Source organism: Schistocerca gregaria, chromosome 10 (genome assembly GCF_023897955.1).
Source record: "Schistocerca gregaria isolate iqSchGreg1 chromosome 10, iqSchGreg1.2, whole genome shotgun sequence".
Taxonomy (NCBI): domain Eukaryota; kingdom Metazoa; phylum Arthropoda; class Insecta; order Orthoptera; family Acrididae; genus Schistocerca; species Schistocerca gregaria.
Genome location: NC_064929.1, coordinates 73695314 through 73716208, shown reverse-complemented (window position 1 = coordinate 73716208; position 20895 = coordinate 73695314). Strand labels below are relative to the sequence as shown.

General features: G+C 39.4%; 1 protein-coding gene across 8 annotated transcripts in view; it reads right to left on the bottom strand.

The window, feature by feature from the left end:
• LOC126293263 (cullin-2-like) overlaps window positions 1-20895 on the bottom strand; it is a 119337-nt gene that overhangs the window by 72332 nt on the left and 26110 nt on the right. For 7 of the 8 annotated variants that reach the window (XM_049986379.1, XM_049986381.1, XM_049986378.1 and 4 more), the window contains 2 exons: window positions 6027-6250; window positions 949-1156 (listed from right to left, as the gene is read on the bottom strand). In XM_049986379.1, coding sequence (XP_049842336.1) covers window positions 949-1156; window positions 6027-6250 — 432 coding nt within the window. Of the gene's footprint in view, window positions 1-948; window positions 1157-6026; window positions 6251-12930; window positions 13062-20895 lie in introns of all 8 variants that reach the window. The other variant, XM_049986383.1, reaches the window with a different exon arrangement.

Below are 20895 nucleotides of genomic sequence, written 5' to 3'. Positions count from 1 at the left end.
GTATTAAATGTAGCCTTTAAGCACATAAGCAAGAAAAAGTTTAAGAAATGTTTGAAATTAAGCTTGAAGTTCATTGAAAGTCACTAAATGCTCTCATTATGAAACACTAGATGGATGTAAACAAGATAATTTGTGCTCCATTTTAAGCAAAAGCTATTTTTAATGAATTTCAATGTTAATGATACCGTATCTCCTTAACTATGTCTTCCAAAATGATGTAATTTTGAAGGTACATTCAGTGATACATGTAAACACTGTTTTGAGAGTTGAGTTACTAGTGAAGAAGTAATAAATTAAACATCATGCCTGACACTGTTGTTTTACTGCATGAACATTAGAAATTTAGTAAGTGATAAGCTTTTTCCCTTTCATCATTTTGTGGAGCATTTTAGAGAGAAAAAGTTTTTTTAAAGGTTCGAAATTATATGTGAAGTTTGTTGTAAGTTGCTAAGTGCTGTCATTCTCAAACAATGGAAGAATGAAGCCAAGTCATTTGGTGTCGTCAATTACATTACCTCAAGACAAATGTACTGTTTATAACGGTAATACTTGTCTGTGGAAAAACTTTTTAATATAAGATGACATCTCTTGATGAGTAGATTATGATAACATCTTAAATTTTCAAATTCTGTGAATAATTACACAAAATATTTAAAACAAAATTTTTGTTGCCCCTGGAAGCCATTATACAGGCAACTTGCATATGGGAATGTATACTGTGCCTCCATTAATATAGACAGAACAAAAAATAAATGAGAGACTTACACTACACACAGTTATTAAATGGTCATATTGAGAAGGAGAAGAGAAAATTATGGTTCTTCATTTATTATTACTATGAAAAGAACTGTATTTGACATGTAGAGATTGCTAAGTGAAAGCACACAGAAATTGCTCCCTGGAATGGTTATAATTTTTTAAACCAATAATTTGAAACACAATGTGTACCTGAAGAAACTGCAGGTGGTCCGAAACGAGGTGCTGCTCACAGCGCTGGCGGAAACGCGACACGGATGTCTGGTGCAGGAGGCGACGCGCTCGTTCCGTCTCCTCCCTCAGAAAGGCGGAGACTGCTTTCACGTAGTGTGCTGCGTCCCCGTGCTGCAGAAGCTTGGCGGCCCTCTGCCGGTAAACTTGGGCACTTGCTTCCAACAGCCTAAAAAACAGCAATGTTTTAGTTACAGGCTTGCAGTGCATCATCTCAGCTGTTCAATTGGATGTGAGATTTTCTGTCAGGAAGGTCACAGCTTGTAGTAAGTAAAGGGAAGTCACCTAGTGAAACTGAAGTTATACCTGGAGTTTCCAACCAGCTGTTCTTAATGTACATAAAAAGTTTAGGAAACCACCTCAGCAGTCCTCTTATGACTGTTTGCAGATGATGCTGTCATTTACCATCTAGTAAAGTTGTCAGGAGATCAAAACAAATTACAAAATGAGTTATATATTTGTATGGTGCACAAAGAGGCAACTGACATTGAACGAACAAAAGTGTGAGTTTCTCCAAATGAGTACTAAAAAATGCTGGTAAATTTTAGTGGTACGATGAATCACACAAATTAAAAGATTGTCAGTTCAACAAAATACCTCGGGATTACGATTATAAACAATCTAAATTGAAACCATTTGCACAGAAAATGGTGTAGGAAATGGGAAATGTGAACAAAAGAATGTGTTTTACTGGCAGAACATTTATGGAGTAAGAAATCTAGTAATGAGAGTGTCCCCACTACGCTTGTCATCTTCTCTACACTTGTCATCTTCTTCTGAAGTGTACTGTGTGAAATAAGGGAAAGATCCATTCACTACATGAATGAGCAAGTGTCACAATGAAACATTTGTGGTTGATTATCTTCTTCACTGATTAGAAATGCTTCCAAATCATGCAATAACTTCAAGTTCATATTTAGGACACCCATTGAAATCTGAATTATATTCTTAGGCGACAAATTCAAATTATTCACACCCACCAGGAAACTTCACTGTAAATCAGTAGCTGTATCAGAATTCAAAAACATAGACATTAAATATCTTGTATATACAGAATGATTTTGTTCATTCTGGGAATGAGTGAACCACCATATCCACCTGCCCCTTTTGGTCAACTTTGTTTAACAGTGACGAAAGTGAGGTGGACGCAAGCTGTGCTTAAGAGTTCCAGAATCAATGGTGTGACAGCGGGGGGCTTGTGCTGAAAATTCTAGTGCCACCACAAATAAATGGAGTAACTGAAGTCTGCAAGGAAGGCTGTCCTTTAAGACTGGTAGTCAATGTGATCAACACACTCACCTATCATCTGACAAAATTGTGGTCCACATATTATGCAGCCTGATTGGCCATGTGGAGTCTTGCGTTAAAGTTGCTACGAGTCTCGTGTTAAGGATCCTACACATTTCATCGAGCTTATACATGAACAGCAAATAGTAACTATGGATCTTACGGTCAGCTTTGACACAACATCTTTGTTTACCAAAGTGCTTACAGCTACAACTAGTCATTTGTGATCTAGGGAGATTGTGTTTTGTAGTTTAGTTGGCAAAGCAAATTTGATGAGGAAACAGATGGAATGACTATAAGCTCCTCCCCCCCCCTCCCCCCCTTACCTGTAGCAGCTGACATATTCACAGAATCCTTCGAACAAAATGCATTACATTCCATGTCACTACGCCCTCACTGCTGGCTGCAGTACGTAGACGACACATTTGTCATATGGCCACATAGGGAAGCAGAACTATGCAGATTTCACAAGACCCTCAAACAGCTTACTCACAAACATACAATTCATGCTAGAAATGAAAAACTATGGGTAGATTCCTATTCCGGATGTAGAGGTCTACAGAGCATGAAGCCGGAACCTAGGGCATAAAGTCAACAGGAAGCCGATGCACACCATAGAAATAAATAAAGCAAAACATGCATAACCTACCCTACTGCAGAGAGAAAGAATTAATTCTGTAAACATTTACACTTGCCAATTTACAATGTCAATCGCGCAATTCCATCCAGTTCTCCTTCACTATCATCGGAAGTGGTGCCAAAAACCATTGTCTTTGTCATCATCATCATCATCATCATAAAGAGAAATCATTAATTGTTTGTTTTCATTTATAATGGTGTCTATAGTCTGTGCTTCTCTTATGAGTTTAGCAACATGGTCTACTTTTTTCCTCCATTAGGTAGCGTCTGCAGTAGCAAAACCTTCATGTAGCAGTCTTCCCACTTCTGTTACAGTAAAATTCTTACTGTTATTTCTAATGTATGCCTTGACTTCACTCAAACCAATTAAATTGGATTAAAATGGCAGTGATAAGGTGGCAGCCTAATTACCAACTGACCCTGTTTGCTTGCAATGTCATCTACAACATATTTAGGCGTCACAGGATTATTTTGTTTTACGAGCAAGTATAACAGCAGCTTAGTCATGCTCATGTCCGCAGCAATGTCTCTCGACTGCAACCACTGCACCACAGTTTCTTTACGGTCACTAGTGGTGGGAGTTTCATCTAAAATCACAGAATGGTTCGATGGATTGTCCATCACAAACACTGTCGGAACACTAAACTGGAGCAACAAATTTTTAAACCCCTGTAGAAACCATGGTGTGGTCCATATCCTCATGATGGTCAGCAGTTTTCTTAGATCGAAAAACTGAAAAGTCCTTCAGGCACAAAGCCGTTTGTAGAACCTGCACGGGCCACAATTAATCGGGATCCTCTCCCTGTTGGATGATGACCGCTGCTATTCGGAGTATCAACTGTCCAGCATTTCTCAACTGATTCTCCAGTGCTGACCCAGGTTTCGTCTAACCATATGACTGAATGTATGTCCTTTCCTACAATTTTGTGTAAGAAAATGGTATGAGCTGCAACAACATGAGCTATTTAAAGTAACAGTTTTCGTCCATCTAACTTTTTAAAACAAAAGCCCATACTTTTTAATATCATCTTAAGTGATGTTTTCCCCTCTGGGAGAAGTTAACTTTCTTTTAAAGAAATTAGCAGCTTCACTACTGTGGGGTATTCTTTCCTTTTATAGTATCTGTATATGTGCTGACGAATTGCATCAGATTGTAAAGAATCAATATCTAAAGGACGAGGCTGCTTTTTTTTTTTTCTTTCCCTGAGAACTTAAAAGAACACTGTTTCTCCCACAGGGGCTTTCTTCCACACTGTTTATTTCACTGTCTTGTAAGTCTTGAAGTAGCACCCATTTCCTTATAACTGTTCTTTCACCAAGTCCTACAGTTTTTGAGGTACGCTCTAAAACTTTATCAGCATGAATCGACGCATGCCCATGAACAGAAACAATTTCTTTTTCTTGCGCGTAAAACTCACGCGTCCACCATAGCAATTCCAAAGCCTGACTATTTAATGGCACTCCATGGTGCAACGGATTGTTGCTCGGTGAACGACAAGCATTTGGTGAGATAGTTTAACAAACAAAAACTGTAGTTGAGGCGGTAACACAACACAACAGTAGGCGTTCGCACACTAACATACAATGTTTACGCGGAAGCCGACAACATGGTAACGTCAATGCCAGAACCGACTTCTGTTCGGTGCTGTTACTGGTTCAGAAGACGCAGCACCTCTCCGGCACTTGGGGAGTGACCTTGAAGTGACATGTTTCAGTGGCCCAGGTATATTAAAATCCACAGTTTAATATAAGGAATTTTACTACATAAAGTTTCCATTTTTTTGGCAAAAAAATCCTGTTCTATGACAAAGGTCTGTGCCCCTGAACTGTACACTTGATGGCCGAGTCCTTATGCTCACTGGGACATCTGGTGGTAGTTACAGCAGCTGCCATTTTTGTCCCCCACAAGCATAAGTATTGCCCACTGTTGAGCAGAACAAGCATGCAGGAATGCAGCAGTAAGCTGAACAGTGTGATGTACTCTGGAGCAAGTGTGTGCCCCATCAATATTCTAACAGTGACTAACTCAATGAGGTTCAGTCATGTGAATACATTATTCATTTCACTTCTTCAAGGCATTGATATTTCTGGAAAAATGTCAGTAAAATTCTTCATTTGTGTGTAACACTATTAGTAGCTTTTGGAATAACAATTTTATTAATTTACTTTGAATAACACTTTCCGAGTTTATGATAAATCACCATTGTTTCTGCTTCTTTGGTTTTAACTGGCATTTCCTTTCGGTCCAAACTTCTTTTATTCTTTGAGAATGTCATTCCTTCTCTTCTCATGCCTACTTTCTTCCAGTTTTAATCAAAAACTAGTCTGTTAATACCAGTACTCTCCATGCAACTACTGAAATGCCAGAATGACTCTTTCGTTTTGCAGGGGAGTTTGTGCTGTTTTTGAGGCTTCCTAACATGTCAAAAGTTTGTGGTGGACCAGGACTCCAACCCAGAGCCTTGCTTCTCACAGGCAATGCCCTCAACGAGTGTATCAAGTTGTGTATTCAAGTGCCAGTCTGGCAAACAGTTTTAATCAACAGAAATCTGTTTCTCGTCACAGTAAAAGTGTTTTTTTTTTCTTCATTTACAACTTCATCAATGGTAGGGTTCCTCGCCTGTTTCTTGCTTAGAATTTGGGTGTTAATATCTGAATGCGCAATCCACTACAATTTTTCCCTTCAACAATGATGTCGTACATGGGAGACCGTAAATGAAGAACAAAGAAAAACAATGACACTGGCCATATACTTCAGATGGTCAGTATCACTGACTGTGAGCATCTGGGGGCAGAAGTGAGTGGGGAAAGGATTGTTTTCCTGCTCCCCACCTCAACCCCTGCACACATTCTTCTCAGCTGCCTACAGCAGTCAGTACAGATATTAGCAATACCGTAAGAGGCTTACAGCCACACCATACTCTCTGCTGGATACACACACTGGCCCATTCGAAATGAACTGTTGAGTCTGAGTAAGTTGGGAACATCTCAGACCTCTCTAAAGTTATTCTGCAGCCACTACATTTGCCCAACAAGTGATCAAGAACAGTATAAGAGTAGTTGAGGGTAACTATTAATGACAAACCAGTGTCCACAATGTGACTTTCCCGTACCTTTTCTCAAAGATGGTCCTATAGAGGTGCAGTGAATCGCGATTCGAGGCCGGGGCAAACTGTTCTACAGCGACCAGAGAGCGCACTGCTGCCGCCAGTGCATCGGAATTGCGGCTGTCACCGTCACGGTCGGCCGCGTATGCTGCCAGCAACTGCGGGATGAGGCGCGACTCTGTGGATATTATCATCTCTCGGCGCCACAGTTCCATTGCCAACTCGCCGACCTATAGTGAGAAAATGTAATTTCATTTTGTGCGACCCTGCAGTGGAGAATTATGTTAAAGAAAATAATAAATTACATTTCAGTTCAACTGAGTGCAGAAATGTGTACATTTACAAAAGATAATCATAACTAATTATTGTTGTGGAAGTGTAGGACAGAGAGTAATAGCGAATTATACAGAATATTACAATTAAGTATTGCGTCACAAAATGTTATCCACTCTGAGATGTAATTTGGTGACCCTTCTGAAAGATAATTTAACCCTATTCACTACCAAGTGCTTTACGGTGTTTACTGACAGGTAGTAACCAAGTAATATGAACAAAAACTATGTTATACCATTCACTGAGCTATGTAAGTACAGATTTATGGTTAAGTTCTAGCTTTGTTTCTAACAAAAAGGCCATAATATGTTTTAATTCTGAAACTGTGTACATGAAATTGACTTGATGAATGTGGCTTTATCTTCTCTATAGTGCACCGAAGATGTTGGGAACATTCCCAAAAATCATTTTCGCACCAAAAACACTCATTATTATCAAATGGCACTGATTTATCCACTTAAATAGGCACTTATCAGAAGCATAAACAATTAGCAAATAAATTTTGTCACACTGAGTGATGTACTTGACAGATATTTTTCACAATTTCAAAATTCCTTTACTCTCATCTTTATAGTATTAAAATGGTGAGCTGGTATTCATACTAAATGTGACAAATGTTAACTTTCAAATTAATGATGATGTAAATAAAATAGAAAGAAACTACCACATGGGAAAAATATATTAAAAACAAAGATTCCAAGACTTACCAAGCGGGAAAGCGCCGGTAGATAGGCACAATGAATAAAACACACACACAGAATTTCAAGCTTTTGCAACAGGCGGCTGCTTCGTCAGGAAAGAGGGAAGGAAAAGCAAAGATGAAAGGATGTGGGTTTTAAGGGAGAGGATAAGGAGTCATTCCAATCCCGGGAGCGGAAAGACTTACCTTAGGGGGAAAAAAGGATAGGTATATACTCGCGCGCGCGCACACACACACAAACGGACAGAAGGCTGAAGTGAAGAGTGGTGGTGTATTTCCATAAAGAGTCTACATCCGAACAAATATGTTTGCGCCAAATGCCATGGCTGTATGGGAGGGAACATTTGATGTGGAAAGGATGGCAACTGTCAAAATGTAAGTACTGTTGTTTGTTAGTAACTCTCCTGTAGACAGAAGTGTGTAGCTGGATTCTTCCCTCAGACACGAGTTCCTCAGAACTCCTCAGGTGGAAACTAGCACTACAACATGTCCTTGGTTCTCGTCATCCACCTGGCCTTAATTTAGTTAATACCTTCCGTATCAGCATTTTTTACAGTAACTACTCCTTTCTTCCCTCCAGTTTAGTTTTCTACATCTTTCATTTTCTGTCCTGTCTATTTTTTGCCATCCTCCCTTTCCATTTCTGTTACATACAATGCACTTAGCTTTTCACTCTTATTAATTTGTGCATGACGTTTTAGTAGTAATCTCTGTCTTGCATATTACCCTTCCTACCACCTTTAAGCTATCAGGTTTTCAAATCTCGTCCTGTGCAGCCCCAACAATCAGTCTTTCCTTCTCATACCGTCTGGTAAGTCTCCCCTGACTGGGGATTTTGGGTGACTTTTCAGAACTGTACCCCTTTCCCTAAACATCTTTTTCGATGTCTTCACATTTTTCTTGCAGCCATTTCGTCTTAGCTTCCCTGCGCTTCTTAATTAATTCATTCCTCAGCGACTTGTATTTCTGTATTCCTGATTTTCCCGGAACATGTTTGTACTTCCTCCTTTCATCTATCAACTGAAGTATTTCTTCTGTTACCCATGGTTTCTTTGCAGCTGCCTTCTTTGTACCTATGTTTTTCTTCCAACTTCTGTGATGGCCCTTTTTAGAGATGTCCATTCCTCTTCAACTGTGCTGCCTACTGCACTATTACTTATTGCTGTATCTATAGCATTAGAGAACTTCAAACGTATCTCGTCATTCCTTAGAACTTCCGTATCCCACTTCTTTGCGTATTGATTCTTCCTGACTAATGTCTTGAACTTCAGCCTACTCTTCATCACTACTATATTGTGATCAGAGTCTATATCTGCTCCTGGGTACACCTTACAATCCAATATCTGATTTCGGAATCACTGTCTGACCATGATGCAATCTAATTGAAATCTTCCCGTATCTTCCGGCCTTTTCCGAGTATACCTCTTCCTCTTGTGATTCTTGAACAGGGTATTCGCTATTACTAGCTGAAACTTGTTACAGAACTCAATTAGTCTTTCTCCTCTTTCATTCTTTGTCCCAAGCCCATATTCTCCTGTAACGTTTTCTTCTGCTCCTTCCCCTACAGCTGCATTCCAGTCGCCCATGACTATTAGATTTTCGTCCCCCTTTACATACAGCATTACCCTTTCAATATCCTCATACACTTTTTCTATCTGTTCATCTTCAGCTTGCGACGTCGGCATGTATACCTGAACTATCGTTGTCGGTGTTGGCCTGCTGTCGATTCTGATTAGAACAACCCGGTCACTGAACTGTTCACAGTAACACACCCTCTGCCCTACCTTCCTATTCATAACGAATCCTACACCTGTTATACCATTTTCTGCTGTTGTTGTTATTACCCGATACTCATCTGACCAGAAATCCTTGTCTTCTTTCCACTTCACTTCACTGACCCCTACTATTTCTAGATTGAGCCTTCTTAAAAAACCTTAATCCTACTCCCAACATCACCACTGCTGAAGTCCAGGCTATTCGTGATCTGAAGGCTGACCAACCCATTGTCATTCTTCCGGTGGACAAGGGAACACTACATACAAAGTTTGCCAAGGTAATCCCATTCCTGATGTCCAGGCGGAGCTTCAAGGAATCCTCAGAACCTTAGGCCCCCTACAAAACCTTTCACCTGACTCCATCAACTTCCTGACCCCACCGACACCCCGTACCCCTACCTTCTACCTTATACCTAAAATTCACAAACCCAATCATCCCGGCCACCCTACTGTAGCTGGTTGCCAAGCCCACACAGAATGTATCTCTGCCTACGTAGAACACCACCTTCAACCCATTACATGCAGTCTCCCATCCTTCTCAAAGACACCAACCACTTTCTCGAACGCCTGGAATCCTTACCCAATCTGTTACCCCCAGAAACCATCCTTGTAACCATTGATGCCACTTCCTTATACACAAATATTCCACACGTCCAGGGCCTCGCTGCGATGGAGCACTTCCTTTCACGCCGATCACCTGCCACCCTACCTAAAACCTCTTTCCTCGTCACCTAGCCAGCTTCATCCTGACCCACAACTTCTTCACTTTTGAAGGCCAGACATACCAACAATTAAAGGGAACATCCATGGGTACCAGGATGGCCCCCTCGTATGCCAACGTATTTATGGGTCGCTTAGAGGAAGCCTTCTTGGTTACCCAAGCCTGCCAACCCAAAGTTTGGTACAGATTTACTGACGACATCTCCATGATCTGGACTCACAGTGAAGAACAACTCCAGAATTTCCTCTCCAACCTCAACTCCTTTGGTTCCATCAGATTCACCTGGTCCTACTCCAAATCCCACGGCACTTTCCTAGATGTTGACCTCCATCTGCCCAATGGCCAGCTTCACACATCCGTTCACATCAAACCCACCAACAAGCAACAGTACCTCCATTATGACAGCTGCCACCCATTCCACATCAAACGGTCCCTTCCCTACAGCCTAGGCCTTCGTGGCAAACGAATCTGCTCCAGTCCTGAATCCCTGAGCCATTACACCAACAACCTGAAAACAGCTTTCGCATCCCGCAACTACCCTCCCAACCTGGTACAGAAGCAGATAACCAGAGCCACTTCCTCATCCACTCAAACCCAGAACCTCTCACAGAAGAACCCCAAAAGTGCCCCACTTGTGACAGAATACTTCCCGGGACTGGATCAGACCTTGAATGTGGCTCTCCAGCAGGGATACGACTTCCTAAAATTCTGCCCCGAAATGAGATCCATCCTTCATGAAATCCTCCCCACTCCACCAAGAGTGTCTTTCCGCCGTCCACCTAACCTTCATAACCTCTTGGTTCATCCCTATGAAGTCCCCAAACCACCTTCCCTACCCTCTGGTTCCTACCCTTGCAACCGCCCCCGGTGTAAAACCTGTCCTATGCACCCTCCCACCACCACCTACTCCAGTCCTGTAACCCGGAAGGTGTACACAATCAAAGGGAGAGCCACGTGTGAAAGCACCCACGTGATTTACCAACTGACCTGCCTGCACTGTGACGCTTTCTATGTGGGAATGACCAGCAACAAACTGTCCATTCGCATGAATGGACACAGGCAGACAGTGTTTGTTGGTAATGAGGATCACCCTGTCGCTAAACATGCCTTGATGCACGGCCAGCACATCTTGGCGCAGTGTTACACCGTCCAAGTTATCTGGATACTTCCCACCAACACCAACCTATCCGAACTCCGGAGATGGGAACTCGCCCTTCAGTATATCCTCTCTTCTCGATATCCGCCAGGCCTCAACCTCCGCTAATTTCAAGTTGCCGCCGCTCATACCTCACCTGTCTTTGAACAACTTCTTTGCCTCTGTACTTCCGCCTCGACTGACATCTCTGCCCTTACTCTTTGCCTTTAAATATGTCTGCTTGTGTCTGTGTATGTGCGGATGGATGTGTGTGTGTGTGTGTGTGTGTGTGTGTGTGTGTGTGTGTGTGTGTGTGTGTGTGTGTGTGTGTGTACACCTGTCCTTTTTTTCCCCTAAGGTAAGTCTTTCCGCTCCCGGGATTGGAATGACTCCTTACCCTCTCCCTTAAAACCCACATCCTTTCGTCTTTCCCTCTCCTTCCTGAAGAAGCAACCATCGGTTGCGAAAGCTAGTAATTCTGTGTGTGTGTTTGTGTGTTTTGTTCATTGTGCCTGTCTGCCGGCGCTTTCCCGCTTGGTAAGTCTTGGAATCTTTGTTTTTAATATATTTTTCCCATGTGGAAGTTTCTTTCTATTTTATTTACATGATCTTTGTTTTTAGATATAATTATTTTTATGTATTTATCAAAATATTTAAACATCTGAAAATTCCAGCCTATTGGTTAAAAGCAACAGACAAAATAATCTATTTATATATGCAATGGCATCAAAACGTAATTTTCGTTAAAAGAAGTACATCATCTTGTTTGGTATCATCATATAAGCATTTAAATCATAAATTCTTATTGCACTAAGGACAAAATAACGCAGATGAAGATTTAAATGAAAGACGGGATTACTCTATAAGTAAAATCAAATTCAAGCAAAATGAGGAATAGAAATAATGAATTCATTAACAACAACTAAAATGTATGATGATGAAACAGAAGAAATGAAATTGATGTTACTGCATGTAAATAATTAAAATCACATGCACAAAGATTCCAAGTGGAAAAAGACTTATAGGAAGAAAAAATTAGAACAATTGAGAAAGTTAGATCAGTGATTAATAAGACACGTAAAAGGCATAGAAATAAAAAAAAAATACATTTAAACCTCTTAATTGAATAAAAATAATTATCAAAGTCATTTTGATAAAGATTTAAAAATAAAAAAATTCAAAGCAGCTTATGAGATTTGAACCCACAATCTCCTACCTATAAGGCTTGTACTACACTATGCTTTGCAACATGTCTGCATTAACATCTCTCTTTTTAAAACTGTAGAGCCTCATGGTAATTTCCGATTTTTTTAATCAATTATTTGTAAATGAGAGATCACCAGGCTGAATGGCTGCAGAGTGTGATACCTACAATACCAAACAGATGGTTTCAAAATATCAATCCCAACACTGGGATCTCTGCTTGTCAGTATTGACCACCAAAGTAGAAGAGAAATTCAATTGAAACAGTGGGAAGTTTTAATTACTGACATGATGTATGGTACACGATTCTTGTAATAGTTCTGTTCAAACTTTGAAATAAATGCAACAGGCCACTGTTTTTTCTCTAACATCTGAAGTCTCATGCACTTCGTAGAAATGGACTAAAAAAATGAATGCTACTATAAAACTTCTTTAATTTTTCTGTGTATTTATGTAGGGAAGAGTACCCAGAGTTTTGAGAGTCAAGAAGTAATGACCATGTAACGATGTTCATTAAGAACTTTGCACTGGTAGTCCAAAAAACCGAATACAAACAAGTGTATTTTCAACATTATTACGAAAAATATAGATTGCTATTCAGTATGTAGCACACTAACCTTTTCATAATAGTGTTGATATTCCAGTGTGGATTTTCCATTGCCTGAAGCACATTTTCAGTCCTTTGGAATAAAGCAACAGATGCAAAAAAAGAGTCAATAAGAGCTTTCTTTGAGGCCATGTTAAGATCTTGCTTTTACACTAAATGTTTTGAAGAAGAAGGTGGGGTGAAAGGTGAAAGCTTTAACATGCAGATTTTAACAAAACATTGAATGAAATAGAGAATAACAGAAAGAGAATATTTTTTACTTAAGCGTAAAATAACGGAAATGCAGTGCACCAATAGAAGAAAGAAAACATAGCAGGGAAGAAAAGAAGAGATAAGAGAGCAGAACTTGTGAGGAAGTACATAAAAAAAAGAAGTAGTGCACCTATCTTCCCCTATTTGGTAATGAAACTTGGGCGTGCTGAGATTGCAACTTTACCTACAACTCCTATATGTCGTGTCAACTGCTACACATTTCGGTGGCTGCAATTGGGGGTTCCGCTGCCACGGGTTGTCATCAGGGGCACCAACGTTGAGCAGTGCAGTCGCTACGACGACAACCGTAGGGACCTGTTCCAGAATTATCAACCGGTGGGTTCTATTTCATTTACAGGATTGGCAAAGTACCGGAACAAAGTAAATGTATGATCTGTGTACAGCAAGCACAATATGACTGCAATTGAGAACCGACTGTATTCCCATGTGTAGTTTCAAAAATTTAGTGTTCTGTTAGATTAATTAATTTTATGAGACTATAAAGTTACCAAACATTACTAATGGCAGTAGTTGATGAAGACAAATCATGGAAGCTAATATTTCATGTGTCTGAGTGCCACCAAGGGCAATTTAATACATTTCAAAGTAGAATGGGTCAATTTCAAACTTAAATCCTTTCAGATCCTCTTGCTACAATTATGCACATTAACTTTTACTGTGTGTTAGCTCCAACACAGGTATTTTTCCCCAATGGAAACCTGAGGTACACATTCGTGAATGTGCTGCGAATTGTTGGGCATCACTACGACAATATCAGCAAGTCAGTGTAGCAGCCCACAGCAGCTTGTGACCACCAGAATACACTGATCTGGTTGGTTTGCTATTTTGCACAGTAATTACTGAATGAATATTTTATTATTTATTACAAAAGAAAATATTTCATAATTAGTTATTTCAGTCCACAAAATTAAGCCGAGTGTACAAAGTATGTTTTAAAACCGAGTACATATTTTTGTGTAAATCTTGCATCTGAAATCATAAAAAGAATCAACCAAGAGCATTGCCACACAAAGAAAAAAATTACCTTCCTGCAGAAAAAATTCAGGTTCCAGAAGGGTTAAGTAAATACTAGGTTTGAGAGTCTTGATCCATGACTAGAAGACACTAGAAGACACTAAGACTCAGATGGAGGGTCAAGCTGTCTAAGAAGATATAGGAGTAGATAATATTACTACGAATGGTAAAGTTTTGATGAGTGATTGGAAACCACTGAAGATATAATTCTCAAAGAAGTGGAGCAAATTCATTATTTATGGCCGAAAACCGTTAAGACAAGTTTTCTGTGATATATTACAGTTAGCATAACAGCAAGACTGACACTAAGGAAGTCACATAATGCGAAGTCCAGAATGGAATAATAACAATATGAATCACCATATAAGGAGGCACTGAGTCACAGAAACACACAATTAAAAAGACAGCTGCTAAAATATTAAAGCTTTCAGAGTCCTCCGCCAAGTGAGTTTGTGTTTGTTTTCTATTGCACAGGAAAGACTTTGTGTGAAAGTTTTAAAACTTTAGCAGTCTTTTTCACTGTGCCTGTCTGCGACTCAACGTCTCTTCTATATACTGAGTAGCAATCTCTCCTTCACATATTGTTGAGAACAACATGGTTAGACTAGGTAAGAGAGAGACCATGATACGGATATAATTCACAGATGACTCAATGAAGTTGAAAATTTTGATAAAAGAAAAACTGATGCTCATATTATGACATCTGAGTGTGTAGGACATTTAGTACAATCATTAATGACTCCAGAAGATAATAAAATTGGTAAGAACCTTACAGAGCATTTTATTCAGTTGTTGACAGGGAGTGGCGTAATTGGCCTGGCAATAAAACTTAAATATAAGAAGGTTCAAGTCAAAAAATATATACTGGAACACAAAGAGAGTCTATGGGAGGAAATAAAGTTTGAGAAGGGAAATGTGTAGTGCACGGATTCTCCACATTTAAGCCAAATGGAGGAACATCCCATAATTTTACTTAAATACTTTAAGGGAGCCTTTCCTGAATGATCTGTGGAGTATTCACTTTGTAAGTACTCATTTATAGGGTGAAGCCCTCCACTGGGGATGTTACATTGTGATGAATTTTGAACATAAACACCCACAGCCAATTGAAATGTGGGGTAAATAATCTTACGTTTCCAAAAAATTAATAAGAGTTGTTTTTTAACTAACTGCTGACATAACCCATTTTAGTCAATATGATGTTCTTAAATCTTATTCTTGCAACAAAATCAATGGGAAGGATGAGACTGCTTCTTCATCACCAGTTCTTCGCATCTCAGCAAAACTTGGGGATTGTGACTCACATCTTTCTTCATATTCTTTTGTGATCTGTTTTTCCTGTTGACGTCTGCCAAATGTTGCAAAGCAATCAACTTCTGGAAAATACTTCAGAAAGTAATCTCCGAGTTCGTTTAAATGAGCCACAAACACAGACTTCCATCCTTCTCTCAACCGAAAAACATAGCCTTATAAAACTGTGCAAAGAGCAGAGAGAAAGTAATCAGTATCTTTATCATCCAACTCTTCCTTTCATAATACTAATCTGCCATCTATAAGGTGCTATAGTAATGACAGTGATAGATATCACCAATACAGCACGCACTCTTTGCTTACTCAGAAAACCAGCAAACCAAACTATTATTTTTCTAAACCACCGTGGTGCCCCTATTGTACACCTGTGACATCCCTGGTAGCCACCATGCACAGTTTGAAAACTCTGATCTATAGTGAATTGGAGAGCCAGCTTAAAATTAATTATTGGTCAGAAAAAGCTCAGTGTAAGCTAAGGTTGGAGCTGCATGTGTACACATCTTACCACTCAGATTGGGTAGGTTTCTGACAATTTTTAGTGTGGCATTTAGACAAATTAAAATATGGGGATGTGCCAATATGGGAATATGATTAGAGAAAGTGGGTACCAGTAGGCTATTTTTTAATGCAAAGGAGAGTCTATTACAAGAAGAAGGAACTGAAGCGTCAGCAGAATTAGATTATTTATAATAAAAATGTTACAAAGTTGGAAAACGAGAATAAAAATCAATTGTGGCCTCCCAAAGGTTATAACAGGGATAAGGAAATCAATGCAACGCCAACTGGCAGTGTGTTACCAAATAAAAATTAAATACAGAAATGACATTTGCGAGAGTATTCTCACTCGTGCCAAGATAGAAATTCGACTAATGTGAATCATAATTAAAATTCAAAGGTTTATCATAAGAATAATGGTGACAGAATATGTTGTTGTTGTTGTTGTTGTTGTTGTTGTCTTCAGTCCTGAGACTGGTTTGATGCAGCTCTCCATGATACGCTATCCTGTGCAAGCTTCTTCACCTCCCAGTACCTACTGCAACCTACATCCTTCTGAATCTGCTTAGTGTATTCATCTCTTGGTCTCCCTCTACGATTTTTACCCTCCACGCTGTCCTCCAATACTAAATTGGTGATCCCTTCATGCCTCAACACATGTCCTACTAACCAATTCCTTCTTCTAGTCAAGTTGTGCCACAAATTTCTCTTCTCCCCAACCCTATTCAGTACCCCCTCATAAGTTATGTGGTCCAGCCATATAATCTTCAGCATTCTTCTGTAGTACCACATTTCGAAAGCTTCTATTCTCTTCTTGTCCAAACTATTTATCGTCCATGTTTCACTTCCACACATGGCTACACTCCATACAAATACTTTCAGAAAAGACTTCCTGACACTCAAATCTATACTCGATGTTAACCAATTTCTCTTCTTCAGAAATGCTTTCCTTACCATTGCCAGTCTACATTTTATATCCTCTCTACTTCAACCATCATCAGTTATTTTGTTCCCCAAATAGCAAAACTGCTTTACCACTTTAAGTGTCTTCTTTCCTGATCTAATTCCCTCAGCATCACCCGACTCAATTAGACTACATTCCATTAACCTCAGTTTGCTTTTGTTTATGTTCATCTTATATCCTCCCTTCAAGACACTGTCCATTCCGTTCAACTGCTCTTCCAAGTCCTTTGCTGTGTCTGACAAAATTACAATGTCATCGGGGAACCTCAGAGTTTTTATTTCTTCTCCATAGATTTTAATACCTACTTCGAATTTTTCTTTTGTTTCTTTTACTGCTTGCTCAATATACAAATTGAAGAACATTGGGGAGAGGCTACAACTGTCTCAGCCCCTTCCCAACCATTGCTTCCCTTTCATGCCCCCTCGACTTTCATAACTGCCATCTGGTTTCTGTACAAATTGTAAGTAGCCTTCCATTCCCTGTATTTTACTCCTGTCACCTTCAGAATTTGAATGAGAGTATTCCAGTAAACATTGTCAAATGCTTTTATAAGTTTACAAATGCTAGAAATGGTAGGTTTGCCTTTCCTTAACCTAGCTTCTAAAGTAAGTCATAGGGTCAGTATTGCCTCACATGTTCCAACATTTCTACGGAATCCAAACTGATCTTCCCCGAGGTCGGCTTCTACCAGTTTTTCCATTCGTCTGTAAAGAATTCGCATTAGTATTTTGCAGCTGTGACTTATTAAACGGATAATTCGGTAATTTTCACATCTGTCAACACCTGCTTTCTTTGGGGTTGGAATTATTATATTATTCTTGAAGTCTGAGGGTTTTTCGCCTGTCTCATACATCTTGCCCACCAGATGGCTCTCCCAAGGCCATCAGTAGTTCCAATGGAATGTTGTCTACTCCCGGGGCCTTGTTTCGACTCAGGTCTTTCAGTTCTCTATCAAACTCTTCACACAGTATCGTATCTCCCATTTCATCTTCATCTACATCCTCTTCCATTTCCATAATATTGTCCTCAAGTACATCGCCCTTGTATAGACCCTCTACATACTCCTTCCACCTATCTGATTTCCCTTCTTTGCTTAGACTGGGTTTCCATCTGAGCTCTTGATATTCATACACGTGGTTCTCTTCTCTCCGAAGGTCTCTTTAATTTTCCTGTAGGCAGTATCTATCTTACCTCTAGTGATACATGCTTCTACATCCTTACATTTGTCCTCTAGCCATGCCTGCTTAGCCGCTTTGCACTTCCTGTTGATCTCATTTTGAGACGTTTATATTCCTTTTTGCCTGCTTCATTTACTGCATTTTTATATTTTCTCCTTTCATCAATTAAATTAATATCTCTTCTGCTACCCAAGGATTTCTACTAGTCCTTGTCTTTTTACCTACTTGATCCTCTGCTGCCTTCACGACTTCATCTCTCAGAGCTACCCATTCTTCTTCTATTGTATTTCTTTCCCCCATTCCTGTCAATTGTTCCCTTGTGCTCTCCTTGAAACTCTGTACAACCTCTGGTTGAGTCAGTTTATCCAGCTTAAATTCCCACCTTTTTGCAGTTTCTTCAGTTTTAATCTGCAGTTCATAACCAATAGATAGTGGTCAGTGTCCACATCTGCCTCTGGAAATGTCTTACAATTTAAAACCTGGTTCCTAAATCTCTGTCTTACCATTATATAATCTATCTGATACCTTTTAGTATCTCCAGGGTTATTCCATGTATACAACCTTCTTTTATGATTCGTGAACAAAGTGTTAGCTATGATTAAGTTATGCTCTGTGCAAAATTCTACCAGACGCCTTCCTCTTTCGTTTCTTACACCGAATTCATATTCACCTACTATGTTTCCTTCTCTCCCTTTTCCTAATCTCGAATTCCAGTCTCTCATGACTATTAAATTTTAGTCTCCCTTCACTACCTGAATAATTTCTTTTATCTCATCATACATTTCACCAATTTCTTCATCATCTGCAGAGCTAGTTGGCATATAAACTTGTACTACTGTGGTAGGCGTGGGCTTCGTATCTATCTTGGCCACAATAATGCGTTCACTATGCTGTTTGTAGTAGCTTACCCGCATTCCTAATTTCTTACTCATTATTAAACCTACTCCTGCATTACCCCTATTTGATTTTGTATTTATAGCCCTGTATTCACCTGACCAAAAGTCTTTTTCTTCCTGCCACTGAACTTCACTAATTCCCATTATCTCTAACTATAACCTATCCATTTCCCTTTTTAAATTTTCTAACCTACCTGCCCGATTAAGGGATCTGACATTCCACGCTCTGATCCGTAGAACGCCAGTTTTCTTTCTTTTTCTTTCTCCTGATAACGACGTCCTCCTGAGTAGTCCCCGCCCGGAGATCCGAATGGGGGACTATTTTACCTCCACAATAGTACTCGACTCAAGTAGTGATATAAGTACTATAAATAAGTTATTTTGAAGATGAAGCATGAGTAAGTGGCTTCCCTACTTAACAATATCTAGTGAAAATAATAGTTAGGTTTAAAAAAGTATGACTAGAATTAGAGCAACCCATGCTTGTGCTGGACTCTACAAATACAAATTTCATTTTGGGTGTCAATTGGATAATGACTCATCATACTATTGTTGATTTTAGCAAAGCATATTTTACATGTGAAAGGGAATGTAAGGAATGTTGGTTAATAAAAAATGAGCTACCCTTATCTTATTCTAGTTTAAAAGTTATTAAAGCTGGTTTACCAGTGACATGTCCTTTATGATAACTGAAACATAACAAAGAAAAAAGGGCAAGTAGAGCAATGAGGAAGATGCTACTGTAGAATATGGCTTTTTAAAAGTGAATTATGATAAAACAACACTGAATAAGTGTCACATCTTGTCCGTTTTCTGAGTCAATATGAAGTATCTTGTGAGTGTCTCACATAAAAAAAAAAGCACACGCCATTTTTATAAAAGTGTACCCTAGCCCAATAGCAGCTAAACCCACCGTACAAAAAGAAAGAGTGTGTATGGAGCAATTGGAAACAACACAAAAACAGAGTTCAATTACAACAGTCTTTTACTAGCTTTGAAGAAAGCTGATGGTTCAGTAAGTGGTGCTGGATGCTGTAGCCCTTAATTGTATAATAAAAGAAGATAGACTGACCACCCACTTCTGAAAAACTTTTGACAAGATTAGTACTATAGATTTGACAGAAGGACACTAGCAAGTGCCTATGTGCCAAGCCCACTTTGGAGGTAAGCCTGTTGATTACATCACATCTCACTTGTCAGGTCTGAATGCACAGTGAGCATGTAAACATGACTAGAACAACATAGCCTCCCGCCAAGTGTGAAGTGTGTGCTGTAAATTGCTTTCTTCATTCTGAGGGGTGCAATGGAGTCAAAATTCAATACTGTGTACGGTGAAATAGTCATGAGCGACAGCAAAGTGTGGCAATAGTGTAGGAACTTTGAAGCGTGATGTACAATGAGAGGCAAATGATTGCCTGGCCCAAATAATATAGTGTCCAAGAACAGAGCATTGCACATGCCAAAGTTCAGAAGTGTCAGTGTTACAACTCCAGTGATATGTGGAGATTCAGCTTTGTGTTTGTATTGTAAAATAGAAGCAATACAATAGTTAGAATACAGTATACATCGAGATTCATAGCAGTTTAACTCGTCACATAATTTCTTTTGAAAATCATTATTTGAGCACTTAGAAATGGTTGAAATATAAGAATTCCATGTTGGTTGAATTACCACAACGATGAGCGTTTCACATCCGTTTCAAAGGCCGAGTGCATAGGCTGACAGTTTAGGTACATAAAGGATGAGCATTCGAATCTAACTGGAGTCAATAATCTTTTTTTTTATTTAGACTTGTGCTGGTAATATTTTAAACCGTAATTCCCCAGAAATTGTACAGTTGTACACTTTTCTAGGTTCCCCATTCTTTCAAAAGATTGCATTTTATAATAGTCTAATCTTTAAACAAACAGACAAATGGTCATAGTGAAAATATTGAAAATGGATGTACTTATTTGTAATTACTTCGACCGCCGCTGTTTTCAGCTAAGGTACATATATCCGCTGATTGGCATACTTCGTAGGTCTGCTTTAAAATGGCTAAATGTTCACAAGCAAATAATGCTCTCTTTGAAAATGGTGTAAGTGCATCTGAGGCACGATGCCATAATGGTGTTGATGCTTCCACAGCAAGGGGAGACATTAGATAATTCAGAGTTAATGGTCAGATAGCAAGACATCCAACACCTGGATGACCACAAGTATCTACATGGAGATGAGATGAAGAATTGGTCAGGACAGTCCAGAATACTCCTTTGTCCATCATCTGGGAA